Source organism: Hibiscus syriacus, unplaced genomic scaffold, assembly GCF_006381635.1.
Source record: "Hibiscus syriacus cultivar Baekdansim isolate YM2019G1 unplaced genomic scaffold, ASM638163v2 tig00111758_pilon, whole genome shotgun sequence".
Lineage (NCBI taxonomy): Eukaryota > Viridiplantae > Streptophyta > Magnoliopsida > Malvales > Malvaceae > Hibiscus > Hibiscus syriacus.
This window is the reverse complement of record NW_024063170.1, coordinates 2,106,184-2,126,497: the sequence shown is the minus strand read 5'-3', so window position 1 is coordinate 2,126,497 and position 20,314 is coordinate 2,106,184. Positions and strand designations below refer to the sequence as shown.

Below are 20,314 nucleotides of genomic sequence, written 5' to 3'. Positions count from 1 at the left end.
TTAAAAAATCTTTTTTAAGACAAAAGCTGGTCTGCATTTACAAAGATTCAATTAAAACGGGCTCGGGAGTCGGTTACACGTAGGGAAGGATTAGCACCCCACAGCGCCCAAAATTGTAATGTGTTGCTTACACGTTGTCTTAATAGCGGAAATCCTGAATCAAATATCAAGTTAAAATATGATCCATTTATTGAATATTAATTAATTTGCTTCAATAAAATTAATTAGAGAAAATCCCATTAACAAACTTAAAATACCAACATAGTAAAATAGAAACTTAAAGATTAAATAACAAAAATAGAAATTTAAAAATACCAAAATATCACAAACAAAAACTTACGGTTCTAAAATAATAAAAATAGATAATTAAAAAACTAAAATATTAAAAATAGAAAATTAAGGGTCTAAGATAACAAAAACATACACTTAAAAGATTAAAATAGAAAAATAATAGCTTTAATGACTAAAATAGTAAAAATCAACATTTAAGAGACTAAATGGCAAAAACGAAAATTTAAAGTATTAATTTACAAATAAAAATGAACTAAGTTTTCAAAATTGAAAATACTAAATAATAAAAGTATGAAAATAACCTAAAAATGAAGCTTAGGATTAAAATGTAATAAATAAAAAACTTGATGAACCCAAATATAAAACAAGGATTAAAACGATAGATTTATAAAAGTCATAACCAAATTCAAATAACATTAAAAATACACAAATACATTAAATTAGTGATTAACATGTAAGATTTATAAACATTATACTCAAAATCAAATATTAACGTAATCATGTAATAATATGACTAAAATACAAATATTAAAAATTAAATACTTAAAACGAAATAAAACAAAACTTCATTGTATGATGTGAAAATAAAGTTACAAAGGTGTAGGGGAACCCAAAAACGCGCAAGGGGAAGCCAAAACACTATCGTTTTGGATTGGGTATTTAAACCCAATCCAATGCCATTTATCTCAAACCTCATTCATTTTCATTTGGTTTCTGAAATGAGAGAGAGAATGTCTCTTAAACTCTCTCACAATTTCCATCGCCGAGAGACACTGAACCGCCTGCCGTCGGAGGGACTCGCGGTGGTCCACGGCGGATCTCGGCAGAGTACGACAGTCGGAGCAAGGTGAAAATTCCCAAAATAATCCTTATTTGATCCTCTACCCAAAAAACAACTTTTTTTAGCCTACAAATAACCCAAAACCCTTAGATATAGTTTATTACCTTCAAAAGAAACGACGACTTTAGGACTTCCACAACCGACTTTAAGGCTTCCTGATCACTTTAAATCTTCACTGTAAGTTTTTCTCTCCTTCCGAATCCTTTTTTTCTAGTATTTTCGTTCCCCCTCTCTGTCTGAAATTGCCTCCATTTATAGTTGTTGTGTAGTGGATTTTCCATTGATATCGAGTAGTAGGTAGAGCATTATACTGAATTTTTGAGATTTTATTTGATTAAAAATATGTTTAGTGGATTTTTGAGTAAATGATAATGTTTTATTGATATGGTGGCTTCTGACATGTGTGATGATGCATTCAATGGCTCGATGGCTTGGAGATTCGGCGATGCACGGCCGGAGCATGCGACGGTGTTCACTGTTGCGGCTGGGTTCGGTTGGCAGCGACGACAGTGACTTAGGTTAATAGGGTTTCAAAAACCCTAATTTCATATGGGTTTATACTGGGCCGATTCGGGTACCCTCGGGTCGAATCTGAATCTGGGTCGGGTCTGAATCCGGGTCATGAACTTGGATTGGAACCTTATAGTGGATTGTTGGGTGGCCTTGTATTTGATTTGTAATTGGGCTTGGCCTGCCCAAAAATGTAATAATAATAATAATAATAATAATAATAATAATAATAATAATAAATATATTAAACATAAACATAATAATAATAATAATAATAATAATAATAATATTTTTTGACCCGACAAAAACGATTGTCTACCTCCCTTTTCTTCTCTGTTTAGTGATCGAGTGTACTTCGCCTATTTTGATTTCGGTGGATGTTGATTTTACTTTCCTTGATGGATTTTTGATCGAATACTTGATGGGATTCGCAAATGATTTTGGATGGGAAAACATGGTGGTGGAACCCTCAACAAATAATTTAAGGGAATTTCATGATATTTTATAGTACAAAGTATAAAATAATATTTGATTCCAGTTTTTAAATTGTTTCATTGTATTTTTAATTATGTTTTATATATTTTAAGAGGTTTTAAGAGAAATATCAAATTAATGTAATCAAGTTTATATTTTATTTTGTAAGCTCTTTTATTTTTTAGGAAATTAAGTATTTTAAATCGTGATTCGTTTAATAATACTATAGTAGTTTGTCTTGGGAACAAAATTTTAATTAATATAAAATCATTTTGGAGTGTGAGGATCCCTCAACATGCAGTAACCAAACTACATGCATTCATAGCATAAGAAATGACAACAACAAAAATCAGTGGAAATGAGCATTCGTATAGTAAACAAAATGTAAAACCATGAATAAAGCACATCAAAGATTCTCTCTGCAAAAAAATGATGGCTTTTCCTGTAGAACCCTACAAAGCACTAAACTCAAAGCTCAATGAAAAACAATAAGAACGGCAGTAGTTTCCCTTGCGACTTTGACTTGAATTTCTCTCAAGATTCAGTCGTCATGGTAATCAGATTGCATGTCAACGCAAACAGCCTGCTCTCCATTCCAATACAGCAGATCGTCCTTTTCCACCCCGCTGCAGGTTCCATTTTCATTCAAAAAACGGTTTCCAAATTTCGAATGTGATTCAGTAATATAGAACTTACAAGTCAAGAAAAACCGCTTCTTGTCCTCGCCCTATGTAAACCTCAACCGGAAGCTCATTCAAACTCGACCACTCGAAATCTGAAACAGTAAGTGAAAGAGATATCATAGACAATATAATTATTTAGTATACATAAACACAAAGAAGGGGGGGGGGAAGAACTTACAAACTTCACGCCAAGGATTTCGGAGCAATCATTGTTATTGCAATAGGCATTCACCACTGGTCGACCATACTGAGTCAAAACTGTCGTTATAGAATTGAATCGCAGATTGACACTTTATATCAATGAAGCACGAAGATTAACGTTTTAGTTAATTAGTGTCCTTTATTACGTAATGAAATTTAGTTTGGTTGATCGAGTTTTTCTACGGAGATATCTTACGGTGTGTTGGCTTTGCAGAGAATTCCATCCAATTCCACTCCATTCGGCGCCGTCCAATTGATCTGAAAATTTGAGTCAAAGAAGAATTATGCTCACAGATTATATATATATATATATATATATATATATATAGAGAGAGAGAGAGAGAGAGAGAGAGAGAGTTGATACTCGAAAAAAAAAGTTATTCCAGATGGCATCGAGGATGTGGTTGCCGCAAAAACCACATAAGAAGAAGCGATTTCCCTCATCTTCCGGGAAACAGATGGGAAAGAAGTTTGGAGGCGCCGCCATTCGAATGGAAGGAAGAAGTCGAGTGAAATCGAATTGAAACGTCGGTTCTGCAAACAGGGCATGGGATAGAAGTTATTTCTCACACACATATTCAGTTGGAACGAAGAGGGAGTGAGAGATTTCTTGATTACCAGTTATGATCTTTTCCTGAAATAGATTTGAGCAACGAGAAGCAAGGAAAGTGAAGCAGATAGCCAATTTATTTTCCCATTGTAACTGTTTCTTTCTTTTTGGCGGGAAATGTTTGTTATAAAGAGGGTGGGATTGTGCGCTGAAGGGTGTATATTTAGTTTCCATCACAACCCTTCATTTATTTGTATTCCCCCACATGTTGATGACAGCTGGGATCAAGACTGAGACTATTTAAACTTGGTAGATGTGGTTTTTTTTTTTAAATGACAACTAAATTTTAATAATAAAAATGAAAGAATCAAAATTACAATGTATTTAAAGAAAAAATTGGATATAGTAGTCACCAAAAACTCATACATAAATTAAAATATTAAACTTAAAGATACGAAGAGAATGAAACTTTCAAACATAAAAGAAATTCAGTAACTTTCATAAAACTTTTTGTCTCTGTCGAACGAGACGCTTTACGATGTGATAAAAAAGTAATGAACAACCAAACAATTTTGGCATACTACTTCGCTACACAATTTGATTATATCGACAAATGATCATTTACAAAAAAGTGATCTGACAATACGTGACTATCGACAAACCAATCAGAAGACAAATGTTGTGAGGATATTTGTGGAAGCACTAACACGACCGCAGAAGTATGCGAAAAACTTACCAAAAACCATAAGGAATGTGTCACAAAAGTAAAGAAAAAGCGTGTTACAAGAGAAGAGAAAAGCGTGTCACAAGAACATAGATTCTTATTTAAAAGTGAAAAAACTTAAGAAAAAAATAAAGACATAATATGAAAAAAAAGAAAAAAGAAAAATAATAATCACCGACTGTCAGCAATCAATATTAAGATTGGTGCTGTCGTCGATTAAACAAAAAATAATTTAATGATTTTCATCTTTTAAGATTGAGAAAATAACCTCAGTGACCAAAAATCCCATATAATATACGATTTTGATCAACTTTTTTTGGATTTGCGAAAATGACCAACAAAATCGCAATGCGATCTCTAATTCGCATTGCGATCTCCACTATCGCAAATTCGCGTTGCGATAATTGAAAATCGCGTTGCGATAGTTGAAAATCGCGTTGCGATTTTCCATTTCGCAACGCGATAGTTATAGTTGAAAATCGCGTTGCGATTTTCCATTTGGCGTTGCGATTTTCCAGTTCGCGTTGCGGTAGTTGAAAATCGCGTTGCGATTTTCCAGTTCACGTTGCGATAGTCTACAGTTGTCGTTGCGATAGTTAAAAAAAAGATTTTGTTCTTAAGAGTTTTATCTAAAAAGATAGTATCCGCGCGGACGTGTCGAAGACACGTATTACCACGACCACGACCACGACCACGACACGGACGGCGGCGCGCGAGAGTCCCCCTTGTTCTCTATCACTCAACAAGGAAGTGGGAAAGCCAAGCCTTAAATACCATTTCAATAGTGTTTCCAATACTATGTGGGATTGAGCATTACCAACACTTGTTTCCAATACAATGTGATTATTCAGGAAACAATTAACAATCATGCACCTTAAAATAACTGAATCAACAACCAATTGCATTAGTATTATACGATTAAATATGTCATAATTAAAAGTCAATCTACAATCAATCGCGATTATTGCAATTTTAAGCAAAACATTCAAAAATAATATTACTATTTAAGGCTCAATCTCACATAGTATTGGGAACAAGTGTTGGTAATGCTCAAATCCCACATAGTATTGGAAACACTATTGGGAATGGTATTTAAGGCTTGGCTTTCCCACTTCCTTGTTGAGTGATAGAGAACAAGGGAGACTCTCGCGCGTCGCTGCCGCCGTCCGTCTCGTCTCGTCTCGTGGTCGTGGTCGTGGTCGTGGTCGTGGTCGTGGTACTGGTACTGGTACTGGTATGGTAATGGTATGGTAATGGTAATACGTGTCTTCGACACGTCCGCGCGGATACTATCTTTTTAGAGAAAATTCTTAAGAAACAAAATCTTTTTTTTTAACTATCGCAACGAATTTGGAAAATCGTAACGACAACTGTAGACTTTCGCAACAACAACTGTAGACTATCGCAACGAATTTGGAAAATCGCAACGACATTGTAGACTATCGCAATGCGAAATGGAAAATCGCAACGCGATTTTCAATTATCGCAACGCGAATTTGCGATAGTGGAGATCGCAATGCGAATTAGAGATCGCATTGCGATTTTGTTGGTCATTTTCGTAAATCCAAAAAAAATTGGTCAAAATCGTATATTATCTGGGATTTTTGATCACTGAAGTTATTTTCTCTTTAAGATTAGTGTTGTCGTCGACTAAACAAAAAATAAGACAACACCATAATATTAAAAGAGAAAGAGAAAAAAGATATTGTAGATGTGGTTTTCAAAGGGGTACATCAGTGCTGGATCTTACAAAATAATTTAAGGGATTTTGTATTATTTTTTGATAAATTTTGTATGTTATTTTATAGTATGAATTATATTATTTTTTTATTCAATTAATATTTCGTTATTACGTGAAAATAATTGATAATTTTGTATCTTTTTATAACATGCTTTTTTATATTTTCTAATACAATTTTTTAACGATTAGATTTATCATTGATTTTTTTATTGTCATTTATTTAATTATTTTGTTGATCTATTATCTTTTTAACTCTTGAACTTATTATATTTAGTAATGATTGCTCATAATCATTAAAGATATGTTATAATTGAGTTATGATAATTATTTGTCAACATGTCATCAATTTTATATGTATTTTTATATTAATAGTAATGATGTTTATCTTTTATAATTGATGGTGTGATGTTTGATTTAATCTATGGTTTTTTGAATTGTTTGATTGGATCTTTAAGTCTTTCTTATATAATTTAAGATGTTTAAAGAGAAATAATATATAAGATAATATATGTTTAAATATAACTCTTAATCTTTCGACATTAAACGCTCACATCTATGACATCTAGAGTATGGTGCTGGAACCTGGGTTCTCAAGAAATAACAATAATTCCTTTACCATAGAGACCACTTGGTTCGCGCATTGTTGTTTAATTTATATTTAACTTTGTAAGTTCATTAAATTTTTTTAGAAATATTTTCAATCGTGGTTCTTCTATGATGAATTGTATAAAATTTGAGATATAATATTAGAGTTTAATAATATTATTATAGTTTGTCTTGGAAGCATAATTTTAATATAGAATCATTTTAGCCCTCAGCATAGAGCAAAAAATCACATGCATAGCGTATCAACATAGAGCAAACAAATTACACAAATATTCTCTCTGCAAAGAAATGTTGGCTTTGCCTGTAAAAGATAAAATGAAAAACAATACCAACAGCAGGAGTTTCCCTTGTACAAAGTGTATTCAACAGTGAACTTTGACTTGAATCTCTCTAGATTTCGTTTGCCGGCGATTCAGTCGTCATCGTCAGGGCAAACGCCCCGGACTCCATTCCAATACAACAAACCACCTACTTCCCCCCGCTGCGGGTGCCAATTTCATTCAAAAGCCAGTTTCCAAAGTGATTCAGTAATTGATGGGGGGAATAAAACTTACAGGTCAAGAAAAACGGCTTCTTGTCCTTCCCCTATGTAAACCTCAACCGGAAACTCATTCAGAACTCGACCGCCCGAAATCTGAAACAGTAAGTGAAAGAGATATCATATATAATTATTTAGTATATATAAACACAAGGCAGGGGCATGCAAAATAAAGAGAGTAAAGAAGTTACAAATTTCACCCCCAGGATAGAAGAGCAATAATTGCAATAGGCATTCACTACTGATCGACCATAGGAAGTCAAAACAGTCGTTATATATCCGAACCGCAGCTTGACACTACATATCAATGAAGCACGAAGATTAACGTTTAGTTAATTAAATGTAGCAAAAGGTGATCGAGTTTTTCGACGGGAGATATTTCACGGTGTGTTGGCGTTGCACAGAATTCCATCCATGTCCACTCCATCCGGCGCCGTCCATTGGATCCGAAAATTTGAGTCAAAGAAGATTACACTCACAGATATATATATATATATATATATATATATAGAGAGAGAGAGAGAGAGAGAGAGTTGATACTCGGAAAAAAAAAATTGTTCCCGATGGCATTGAGGATGTGTTTGCCGCAAAAACCGCATAAGAAGAAACGACTTTTCTCATTCAACAGAAGCTAACGGTGTTTGGATGCGCCGCCATGGGGAATGGAATGAAGAAGTCGAGCGAAATCTAATTCTAACGTAGGTTTCTGCTAACAGGGCATAGGAAATAAGTTATTTCTCATTTCTCACATACATATTCAGTTGAAACAAAGAGGGAAGGAGAGATTTGTTGATTACCAGTTACGATCTTTTTTTCTGAAATGGATTTGAGCAACGACATGTTTCTTAATTTCTTTGGTTTTATACATATAAACGATAAGAAAAGTGAAGCAGATAGCTAAGTTATTTTCCCGTTGTTTTGTCGAGAAATCACCATTTATTTATTTATATGCAACTTGATGTTGTTGGCAGTTGGGATCAAGTGAGGCGCATTGAAGGTTTCCTGAAGAGATTCAAGATAGTCAAGGAAACTGGGTTACTGGTTTTATAAACCAATCCAAGTTAAATGCTACTTACCGTAACAATAGAGGTGCCAAATAATTCCTCTTCTACATCTTTCAGTCAAATCAGACTCAAAGTTATACACAAATGAACCCAGTGGCAGAAATCGTGCAATGCTAGTAAATAAAAAAGGCTTGAGCATATGTATGTATACATTCAATTCGAGAAATAACTACGGCGTAATTGTGCCCTATCAGAGCCTTGCATGCTAAGATCCAACAGGAGCAACGCCTTTTGCTTTTGCTGCAGCAGTTGCGGCGGCGGCGGCGGCAGCTGCTGCAGCGGTGGCTGATGCAGCTGGACTTGAACTTGACGACACTGGTTTGGACAGAGGTTCATTCTGTGATACAATCATCTCTTCACGCTGTTCTTGTTGTCGTTGCTGAGAGTTGACCTGTGCAAGCAAAGCCTTAATCTGAGCTCCTGTGAGAGTCTCCTGCTCAAGCAATGCATTAGCAAGTGCATGATGTTCTTCGCTGTAGGTAGTGAGGATGGTTTTTGCATTGTTATAAGCCCTTTCCATTAGGTACTTCACTTCTTTCTCAATACGATGTCTAGTCTCGGAGCTCAAGCTTTGACCATCATCATTATAAGAATGCGTAGCAAGTCCCACTTCTTTACTCATGCCATACTTCGTAACCATAGATCTGGCTAATTTAGTTGCGTTCTCAAGATCAGAGCGAGGACCAGAAGTAACTTCATTTTCTCCAAAGATGAGCTCTTCTGCAACCCACCCACCCAAGGCAACATCAAGCCTCGCAAGCATCTGTTTTCGGGAGAAGCTTGTTTGATCCACATCAGGCAACTGGGACACCATGCCGAGAGCCATCCCTCGAGGGACTATTGTTGCTTTGTGAACAGGAAGTGCCCCATCTGTATGAATGGCAACAAGGGCATGGCCAGCCTCGTGGAAAGCTGTCAATTTTCGTGACTCTTCAGAAATGACAGCCGACTTGCGTTCACTGCCCAATATGATCTTGTCCTTTGCATACTCCAGATCAGCCATTGTCACATCTTTAGCACCATGCATTGCAGCATTCACAGCAGCAACGTTGACAAGATTTGCAAGATCAGCACCGGAGAATCCAGGAGTACCTCTAGCAATGATCATTAAATCAACATCATCTGCCTTCAACACCTGAAATAGATCAGAACAAATAGTTAGACATGCACATCTGAACGCAATGATTCAACCAGTAATTATTGCGAAGACCAATGATTACAGTTAAACAACACAAGCCTAATATGGAGAGTCGGACAACAAAATGTTGATGTACTTGAACCAATGGGTAAATTAGCGAAGACATTAAGAAGCAAATGTTATGATACATGCTCCAATGGGGCCCACCAAGCACCATCTAGATGAAGTACAGCCTATATAACTTGATAAATCAGCCACTGACAAAACTCAACTCATGCTCCGACTCCTACACAGTCAATACAGTACCTTTGACATGTGGGATTCCAGAATCTGTCTCCGACCTTCAACATCTGGAAAAGGAATAATAATGTGGCGGTCAAATCGTCCAGGTCTAACCAGTGCCTTATCCAATGATTCAGGAAAATTAGTAGCCGCAATTAGAATAATTCCCTCATTCTGCTTAAATCCATCCAATTCAACAAGCAACTGATTCAAAGTCATTCTCATGTACTGCTGGTCCTTTGGATTACGGCTTCCACCTATGGCATCTATCTCATCGATGAATATAATACATGGTGATCGCTTCTTTGCAGCAGCAAAAAGATCTCTCACTCTTCGAGCTCCAACTCCAACAAACATCTCTTCAAACTCACTGCCACTGCAGGAGAAGAAAGGTACCCCAGCCTCTCCAGCAATAGCTCTTGCTAACATTGTTTTGCCATTGCCAGGTGGACCAACAAGCAAGACTCCTTTTGGAAGCTTGCCACCAAGACGTGTGAAGCGCTGCAACAGGGGTAAAGGTAATTAGAGATAGAAAGAAAGAACGGGAGGGAGGGAGATATTTACCAAACCAAGAAAGTGCAATCACCTTAGGATCTCGAAGGTAGTATACAATTTCTTCTAACTCAGCCTTTGCCTCATCAACACCTTTGACATCATTAAATTTTGTGTTAGATTCCACGACTTGTACCTCTTCCTGTAGACCAAGTCCTAAAACAAGACTATCTGTCAGTCAGAGTCCACAAAAAAAGGAGACTATCAGTTTAAATATGCATAGACAATTTAGAGGAAATTTTGTCACCTAAACTTCTACCTTTACTAATGCCTCTATCCTCAATAAGTGCTCCAACACCAGAAATCAACAAGAAGCCAAGTGCAATACTACGAACAGTGCGCCACAATTGATCTTTAAAATTCCCTGCTTCTGACGTCACAATGTGGACAGGAGCACTAGCAGTTCCTAGGAGACCATTTTTTGTCGATTTTCCCACATTTTGAAAAACTGAAACGCCATTTTTACTCTCTTCCTCAACTGCTGAATTAGAGATACCTGTAATTTGCATAATCTCTTAGTTAACAGATATACAGAAAGCAAAAGAGTGGAAGTTGTTCAGGAAGAAATGGCCTAATAATAGTTTAACAGAGGATTCAATAGCATCATCAAATTAGAAACTGGGTTCAATGACTACTCCAGCAAAGTGGGAAAACAAAGACTGCAAAACTAACATTTTAAAAGAATTAAAGATGCGAGATAGGAAGGCCACTTACCTTTTTGTAATGTCTTAAGTAACTCACTTTCATCAAGCCTGTCAACTTTAACTAATGCTTTAACATATTCCGAAATATCAGAAGGATTAGAATGTAATGATGGCTGACTTTCAAATAATCTTATCACTGCCTCAGGATCATTTCTATGGTAAAGTTCTCTAAAACTAGCAGCTTCATCAGTATCTCGGACTCTGCGACCTAAATTGAATGCATAGCTAGACTTAAACCTCTGTTGGCCAGTCAAAAGCCTATTACCTGCACTCCAACAAGATTTCAGCTTAGGCAACAAAATTTTAAGTTGAAAACAGTAAAGCCAGCTATTTTGTTGATAAAAAAGAATAAAACTATGACGACAATGAAAGAACAGAAATTGATTGATTGAAACGAACACGAATACCAGAGAGATGAGTTTTACTAAATAAGTTTCCAATTTGTCCCAGTTCTGATTGCTGTCTTGATACCTGCTTTAAGATGAAAATGAGGCTTATTGTTTATCTAAACGAATAAACATTCGGATGCACGTCTAACGTACAAATAACTCTACATTAAGCAAACATACCCACAAATGATAACTAAGCTTCGCACCAACCCAATCATTGCAAAAATTTGCCACTTTTAACAATATCTCATAGAATACGACATTTACAAATATGCGTATTGACGAAATTAAAAATGCAATACCTTAAAAAATGAAAAAACCAAGTTTTTGAGGCAATAAAAGTCCCAATCAACTAAAAATCGGAGATCCCATATTTCAATTTCATTACTCTATTAAGACCTAGCTCGCATTCAAGTGTCAAAGGCGACACATATTTTCTAATTACAATTAGGGTTCCCTCAATCCCCGATTTTTAAAACTTCATAATCATAGAAACTCCATACATAAATAACAATCAAAGCATAAAAAATAAGATACGAAGAGCCAGGAAAAACGAAGCTCAAAAGAAAGGGAATATAACCTGAGAGATTATGCGTCTCCAAGCCATCGCCTCTTACAGAAACAAAAAAAATCTGATCTTCCTATACTTTCTATCTCTCTCCGTGCGTTGATTTGTTTGGTTGGCGAGAAATTGGAGGACGGCGGAAAAAATTCGACAGAAATGAGTGTTGGAAGAAGAAAAATCAGGAGATTAATTTTATAATTTAGGATAAAATGCTTTTAAGCCTTTGATTTTGGGGTTTTACACAAAAATAACTCAAATATTATAATATTACATGTCAATCACTATTTCTCTAAATTTTATCAATCTAACACTTTTATAATAAAATACGTTACGTGAAACACACTTTCGTTTAGGTGGACCGACATGGTACCATGTAGGAAGGTATGTTTCAAGGGACGCCCCTTCTAAAATTTTCTTGTCACTTCAGATTAGTTTATATATTTGAGTGTTTAGATTATCTTTTTCAACAATGTAGAATAAAAGATAAAAGGTGTATTCTTTAATTTTTTTATCTTTATATCTAATGAATATACTTATACACTGTTGTTAAATTACATTATGTTGCTATTTATTATTAAGGTTTATTAATTTAATACATTACTGAAAAACTTAATGAGATTAGTTTATATAGGCATATTGAAGTGTATAAATTATTTTTCTTGACAATATGAGATAAAAGTTAAAATGTGTATTCTTTAATTTTTTTTATCTCTATATCTAATGAATCTACTTGTACACTATTGTTAAATTACATTAAGTTAATATTTATTATTAAGGTTTATTAATTAAGATTATACATTTTTATATGTTAATATATTTAAATACTTATTTTTTTAATTATGTAACATAAATTAAAAATATTTTATTCACATATAAATCTATTATTTATTGAATATGATTAATTAGATCTATAATTTAAGTTGAATCTAATATAAAAATATAAAAAATTACTTGGTGTCATGAATATGTAAGATGTATGGTTTATATAATTTAACATGCGAGGGAAATGAAAACTCATCTATATTTTTATTCTACACAAGACTATCATAACTATATATTTTTGTAGACCCGTTATGAGATTATATAAGTGTAATCTAACTTGTTTGTAATTTTAAAAGTAAAATTGATATTTTTAAATTAGATGAATTGACAATAGTATTTAATACATATAAAAATATCTAATCTTAATTAATATAAACCTTAATAATAAATATTAACCTAATGTAATTTAACAATAGTGTATAAATAGATTCATTTGATATAGAGATAAAAAAAATTATGGAATACACATTTTAGCTTTTATCATACATTGTCAAGAAACATAATATAAACACTCCAATATACCTATATAAATTAATCATGTTATGTTCTTCAACTCATGAAATTAATATGTATTAAATTACGATATTAATTCATATTGTTTTATTTTTTAATTTTTTAAAACATATTTTTTAATATACTTTTAGAAAATATGATGTGACAATAGAACATTGAAAACGTGTCCTTTGAAATACGCATTCCCACCTTAAAAGGCACATCATTAGAAAAACGTCTTCTCACGTAGTGTCATGTTAATATTTTTTTATAACGCATTTTAAGAAATACGCTTTTGACCCATCTAAATAAAAGTACATTTCATATAACGCGCTTTATTATAAATGATGTTAGACTAGTAAAATTTAGAAAATAATATTTGACAGATAATATTATAATCCTTGGTTAATTTTTTGGTAAAACGACTTTGATTTTTAGTTTGAATATCGATGTGTGTCTTGCAAAAACAGTCGGTGAAGAGGAGAAGATCATCCTTGCGAATTGTCAGATTTACCCTTTCTGTTTTTACTGTTTTGCTTTTGGTCCTTTAACATTTTGTTGTTTGTTTTTTATTCGGTTCTATAATTTCATTAGGCTTGCGAAAGGCTAATGAAAGCAAGCAACCGGACAGAACAGCTTCGACAACAGCAATTGTACGCACCAAATCCAGTGTTGCGATTTTCTTTTTCGATTTGTAAACAATTTTATGAAAAAGAAATCGAGTTGCAAACAAATTATTTGAGCAGCTTTTTACTTTTTATATATTTAAAATTATCTGGATTTAGTTATATAAACAAATTATCGATAAAAAGATAAAAATATATAGAGTAAATTATATAAATGATCTCTTAACTCTATAACGATGTTTTATTGAGTTATTTTATTATTGAAAGTTATATAATAGTCTATCGACTATTAAAAGTTACAAAATGATCATCCGATTATTCATTGTGTTTCAAACTCTTCATTTTCTGTTAAAAAATTATTCATGTTTAAGCTGCGTATTAACATGTTGATTATGATATGATATAATATGATCATAAAATCTCAAACGACTATCATATTTTAGTCAGTAGGTTAACGTCTAATTCAAATTGTTATCATTTTTTAACGAACAAAGCAAGTTTGGAACACAATGAATAGTCAAATGATAATTTTATAACTTTTAATTAACGAGAGGCTCAACAAAACAACGTCCTATAGTTGAGAGACTATTTTATAACTTTTAATAGTCGAATGACTTAATAAAATAGCAATCTATTATCATAGGACCATTTATGTACTTTACACAAAACAACCTTAAGTTATATATAATCAACAAACATAAAACAAATAGTCCATTAATAAACATAATAAAATAAATCAAAGAATATAAGTTATATCTTATAAAATATTAAGATTTATAAATTAGTCTCTAAAATTATACCAAAATTTATAATGGTCCAAAATTTAATGGGTATTTAGTGGGCGGACTGATGTGGGGCGAACAGATGCAAGGCGGGAGGATGTGGGGTGGACAGATGCAAGGCGGGCGAATGCAAGGCAGGTAAAGTCTCAAACCCATCACCCGCCCACTACCCGCGATGGGTATCACTTTCTAAATCCACACCCGTCCACTACCACTAAAATTATACTCATTCCCGCTCCAATTAAAACGGATACAATGTAAAATCTATGCAATTATACCCGTTTTCCATCCATAAAAACTTTTGGATTTGACTTAAGTAAAGATTATAAAAATGTTTAGGTTAAAAACAACCCGACCTTTTGGCAAGTTTAAGCTGACTGAATTATCCATATGAGCCGGCCAGCGTGTCTCTTATCGCACACATGATAAATAAATTAGATATCGACAAAACTTAGGGTTGTTTGAATTTGTCACATGCAATTCAATAATGGCAGAACACAGAGAGGGCATATGGGGTCATGGCCCCCAAAAATTTTGAAAAATTTACCTCTAATTTAAGAAAATAATGTACCCCATAAAATTTTTATACATTCATATTAAGCTTTAAATTTTTTAATATTATTAATTAAACCTTCCCATAAATTTTAAAAATCTTCGTTAAGCCTCTCAAATTTTTTAAAAATTCAGTTAGACACCGATTTTTTCAACAACAAAAATGTAAAATGAACACTTCAAAATTTTTAAAAATTTTAATCTAAACGTCTAAATTTTTTGAAGTTTTAAATTGATCCCTCAAATTCTATTATCATGTTCCGCGACTGCAATTCAGCCTGTCTCAAGTTGATGATGTAAAAGAAAGCCATAAGATAACTCATCCACTTGGCAATTATTTATTTCTTCTTGCAAATTCAACAATCATATGAATACGCTCTGAAGATCCCAGGGTTGTTCTTGTCCTTAAATGGCCTTTATATATATATATATATAAATTTTGATTGTCAGACAAGATCATCAGGTTCATCTCAGCCTTTCTTTGGAGGCAAACCATGGATAAATCTCTGCTTTTGTTTGTTGGGTTTTCTTGTTTTCTGCTAATCAATGGTGCTGAAGCTCAAGACTGATTATATGACAAAGACGGACAACACGAGGTTCCAACCGTTCCAGGCTTTAGTACCAGAAGAGCAGCCTTACAGGACAGCTCTTCACTTCCAGCCTCCTAAAAACTGGTTGAATGGTAAGACAAGCTACTGATCTCGTTCTTGGAACTTACATATTTAAAACATTCGATTGTTTCTTTGGTGTCAATTGATTCAACCGATCTGCTTCGATGTTGGGACGAAAATGCCTGAAATTCACTACACAAATCCTAATGGTAAGAAAAGCATTTTCCTTTATCACTTACTCATTGTTTAGGCTCGGACTTACTCGTATGTTCAATTTATTTAAAAATTTCTTCATGTATTTGAAGGATCTGATAAAAAATCTGATCAAAAAACAACTTTAATACTCGATCCTATGCATCATCTCTTAGATAAGACACACATGTTACATGGATTCGAGGATATGTGTTGAATATCGATATATGTCGAACTTTTCTTCGAAGTCTTTTCGTATATTTGTAAGAAACGAAAAGTCCGAAACCCAGATGTTAAATCTTCAAAACCAGTGAAATAAGACTAGTAAGTTATTGTTCCATCTGGTGCAGGGCCAATGTACTAGTAAGACTAGGGAGTTCATCAGTTGTTCTACCAACACAATCCAAACAGTGCATTGTTTGGTGATGGTATGGTGTGGCCACATTCTGCATCATATGATCTTATTAACCGGATCAGTCTAGATCACGCACTTATTCCGTCCGAGACATTCAATGCCATAAGTTGCTGGTCCGGTTCAGCAACGATCCTTCCGGGGGATAAATCGATCATTTTATACACCGGCATTGATGCTAACTATAGCCAAGTTCAAAACCTGGCAACCCCGAAAAGTCCATCTGATCCGTTGCTAATCGAATGGGTCAAATACTCTGGAAACCCTCTAATGACTCCATCAAATGGTGTTAATGGAGATAACTTTAGAGATCCCACAATTGATTGGCAGGGTCCCGATGGAACATGGAAAGTAGTCATTGGGGGGCTATAGCAATAACCAGGGCATGGCCATACTCTACCAAAGTGAAGATTTTGTTAACTTGACCGTGCATCGAGATCCTCTTTATTCGGCGCCAAAAACCAATATGTTGGAGTGCCCGGACTTCTTTTCCATGTCGATAAACAGCACCAATGCTGTTGACACCTCCATTGCTAATCCGGGTGTTAGGCATGTCATGGAGGCAAGTATTTATCCCCATGATTACTACATAGTAGGGACTTGATACTGAGCTGGAAAAGTTCCTTCCAGATGCAGACTTTTCAGGAACCAGTTTGGAGTTGAGAATTGATTACGGGGAATTCTATGCCTCAAAGACCTTCGAAGGTAAGAAAAACTGAAGGATACTATGGGCTTGGGTAAATGAATCCGATAGTTCGGAAGACGATATACAGAGGATGGTCCGGACTTCAGGTGATTGCATTGCATATTCATTGATGCTGCATGACCTATTAGAATCACATTGATTCTTACCAGGTCACTGATAATCCTTTGCAGGCACTCCGAGGCAGATTTGGCTTGATAGAACAGAAAAGCAATTAGTGCAGTGGCCAGTGGAAGAACTCACCAGCCTACGTGACAATCAAGTGCATCTTAATGGCAAGCAACTCAAAAGCGGATCGCTTTTTGAAATTTCGGCCATCACTGCTTCACAAGTGAGTTAGAACTCTGTTGTTGTATATTAATCACCACCAATAGCTATGCTTTAGTCAATTTGTATTTTAAGTAATTGCATTATCATAATGAAAATTTTCTCAGATTGTTCGAAGGCCGATATAGAGATGATGTTCGAATTGCCCGAGCTAGAAGAGGCAGAGTTCATGGATACCAGTTTGGCTGATCCCCAACTAATCTGCGACAGAAAAGATTCTTCAGTCACTGGAAAATAGGGACCATTTGGTTTTTTAGCCTTGGAAACAAAGGACTTAACCGAACGAACCACGATTTTCTTTAGGATTTTCCGAGGTGATAATGGATATGTGGTACTTATGTGCAATGAGCAGAAGAGGTTGGCTACTGCTTTACTGAACTATGCAATGTTGTGCAATAAGTCATCCACATTGATTTCATTCAATGATTAAACATTGTTGTTCACAGGTCTTCGTTGCGAGACAACTTAGATAAAACCACATACGGAGCCTTTGTAGACATCGATCCACGCCGGGAAATGATTTCACTACGAACCTTGGTGCGTCAATTCGTGTCCGCTGTTTTCTATTTACCGGTGCAGAGCCTTGTTCATGTGTGTGTTGATTTGTTTGCATCATTTTCCTTTTGCAGATATATCACTCCATAATTGAGAATTTTGGTGAAGGAAGAACTTGTATCACAGCAAGAGTGTATCCAAAGCTTGCTATCAACGACGGAGCCCATCTTTTTGCATTCAACTATGGAACTCTGAGTGTAACAATTTCAAGCTTGCATGCATGGAGTATGAATCGCGACAGGAAAGCGATGACCGACACTGTATCCAAGGATTTCTTGAGAAATAAGTAAATAAGGTGACCCCTTGTTTATGTCTAGGGAATTACAGTTACAATTGCAATGGTTATTAATGAATGATACTTCAATTTTTGGAATATTTGGATGAACTCAAAACTTGATCGATCTGATCATAAATTCGTATTTAAAAAAATAATATTTGACGAGTATGAGATTCAAATCATTTTATATCGAAGAAAATAAGATCTTAAGTAGAGAAGATTGAGAGCCATAAACAACGGGCCTAAACCCAAAATTGGGGTCGATGATTAGGTGTGAAAAATGGACAAATAATACATAAAAATACATGCATGATGTTGGGAAAAGTGGGAACCCCATAGAGAAGCCAAAGCAAAACCATGGCAAAAAGGATTCAAAAGGTAGTGATGAAATGATAAAAGTTGCTACTAAAAGATTCTTCCCCCCCCCCCCCAAACCCAGAAAAAAAAGCAAGCTTTTAGACCTTAACCTTACCCATTAAGGAACTTTCAATGGGATACTTCAATTGCCCATTTCTCATTACTTTACCCATTATTTGATACAATATCGATATTTGTTTCTATTTATTTATATCTATTTTTGATATAATCACCCGTATCTAATTTATTGATCGACTAATCTAGATCGTGTACTGTAGATTTAAATAAACAATTAGATATATATTTGTCGCGGTCGTCTTTAGAGTGGGCCCGAAATTAGGCTTCGACTTAAATAAAACACGTTAGAGTCGTCACCGATCATTTAAAAATATTTAGGTTGATCGGACACTATCTTACATGATCTGCGTTTTACCATAAATATGTCGGATTTAGGAGTTGGTTATAGTCAAGGAAGGATTAGCACCCTTGAACTGCCCTTTCGGTACCATTTTAATTTGTCGGTTGCCTTAATTGCGAAAATTAAAATTAAAATTTAAAGACTCGATTCAAATTACTTACCTTTGATCGATTGAAATTATCTCTAAAAAGTTAAAAACGTTAGATTATAAAATAAAAGAAATATCAAATAAAAATTAAATTTTAAAAAATAAATCAAAGAAGGAAATATTAAATTTATAAAAAAATGTTAAAATAAAAAATAAAATAAATGAAGAAAATATTAAATTTCAGAAAAGAAAAAAAATAAAATATAAAAATGATAAAAGAGAAAATAAAAATAAAAAAATAAAATAAAATAAAGAAGTGGGAAAATAAAGATAAAACAAAATAAAGATAAAAAAGAAATGTTAAATTTTAAAGAAAATACAAGGAAAGAAAAAAATAAAGTTAAAATAAAATGTATAATAAAATAAAAGATAAAATAATAAATAATAATAAATATAAATATAAAAGAGGTTTTTAAAAGTTATTTTTAAAATAAAAGATAAGAAGTAAATAAAATAAATAAATAAATAAATAATCTAAAGAAATTGAGATAAAGAGAAACTTATAGTGAAAATAGTCTCAGACTTCAGTTTTGCCTCAAATTCCTCGGATCATCGAAACATATTTTTACTTCAAAATTCACGTCGGTTTACAAAGACAATTCTTCGCTGCCGATTCGAATTATGTTCTTTCAACAATAACTGGTACCAATCTCAGTTTCCTCTTAGCAAACAATTTTGCTAAGTGTATTCTTGGAAAGTCGAATATGAATTATCACGTTTGAAATTGAGCCTTCGCTTTAACCTTCGACTTAAAAGAAAATTAGCTAAGCATGACCAAAGTCATACTTAGCAAAATAAACGAAATTTTAAAGAAAATAAAAAAGTGTGTGAAAAATAGAGAGAAAAATGAGATTTTATTCCCAGATGTCAGTGATTTCAGATGCATTTCTAGGCTTACCCTAAGTAGGTATTTATAACCTTCAAATTCCTAAAAACAAGCTAAAGATAATTTCTAAAATAATATTTTTTATCTTAATTAAAACACTTAAAACTGTTTAAACTAAAATACCTAAAACAAAGATAAAATGAAATAATATTTAAAATAATATCCTAAATCCTAATTGAAATACTTACATCTATTTAAACTAAAATATAAAGATAAAATATAATATTAATATATATACTAATAAGTCCCGGACGAAAATGGGTGTTTACAGCTGTCCCTCTTTGTCCTTTTTCGTGTAACG

At 33.8% G+C, this 20,314-nt stretch overlaps 1 protein-coding gene and 1 pseudogene across 1 annotated transcript; one reads left to right on the top strand and one right to left on the bottom strand.

Annotated features, from left to right (window-relative positions):
- Positions 1 to 8,256: 8,256 nt before the first annotated feature.
- Positions 8,257 to 12,017, bottom strand: LOC120169302 (ATP-dependent zinc metalloprotease FTSH 4, mitochondrial-like). Its single transcript, XM_039177478.1, has 8 exons — positions 11,869 to 12,017; positions 11,307 to 11,370; positions 10,910 to 11,164; positions 10,455 to 10,691; positions 10,230 to 10,351; positions 9,668 to 10,144; positions 8,420 to 9,358; positions 8,257 to 8,386 (listed from the first exon to the last, which is right to left on the bottom strand). Exons 1-7 carry the CDS (start codon positions 11,893 to 11,895, stop codon positions 8,429 to 8,431), a joined length of 2,112 nt encoding a protein of 703 aa, XP_039033409.1. The 5' UTR covers positions 11,896 to 12,017; the 3' UTR covers positions 8,257 to 8,386; positions 8,420 to 8,428.
- A 3,656-nt stretch (positions 12,018 to 15,673) lies between these two features.
- On the top strand, positions 15,674 to 18,217 carry LOC120169353 (annotated as a pseudogene).
- The last annotated feature ends 2,097 nt before the right edge of the window (positions 18,218 to 20,314 follow it).

Excerpts from the sequence above, each read along its gene's own strand:
- LOC120169302 (XM_039177478.1), bottom strand. The coding sequence starts at position 11,895 with ATGGCTTGGAGACGCATAATCTCTCAG. Across the intron at positions 10,145-10,229 it reads ACTACCTTCGAGATCCTAAG|CGCTTCACACGTCTTGGTGG; the intron begins GTGATTGCACTT and ends CCCCTGTTGCAG. Across the intron at positions 9,359-9,667 it reads TGGAATCCCACATGTCAAAG|GTGTTGAAGGCAGATGATGT; the intron begins GTACTGTATTGA and ends GATCTATTTCAG.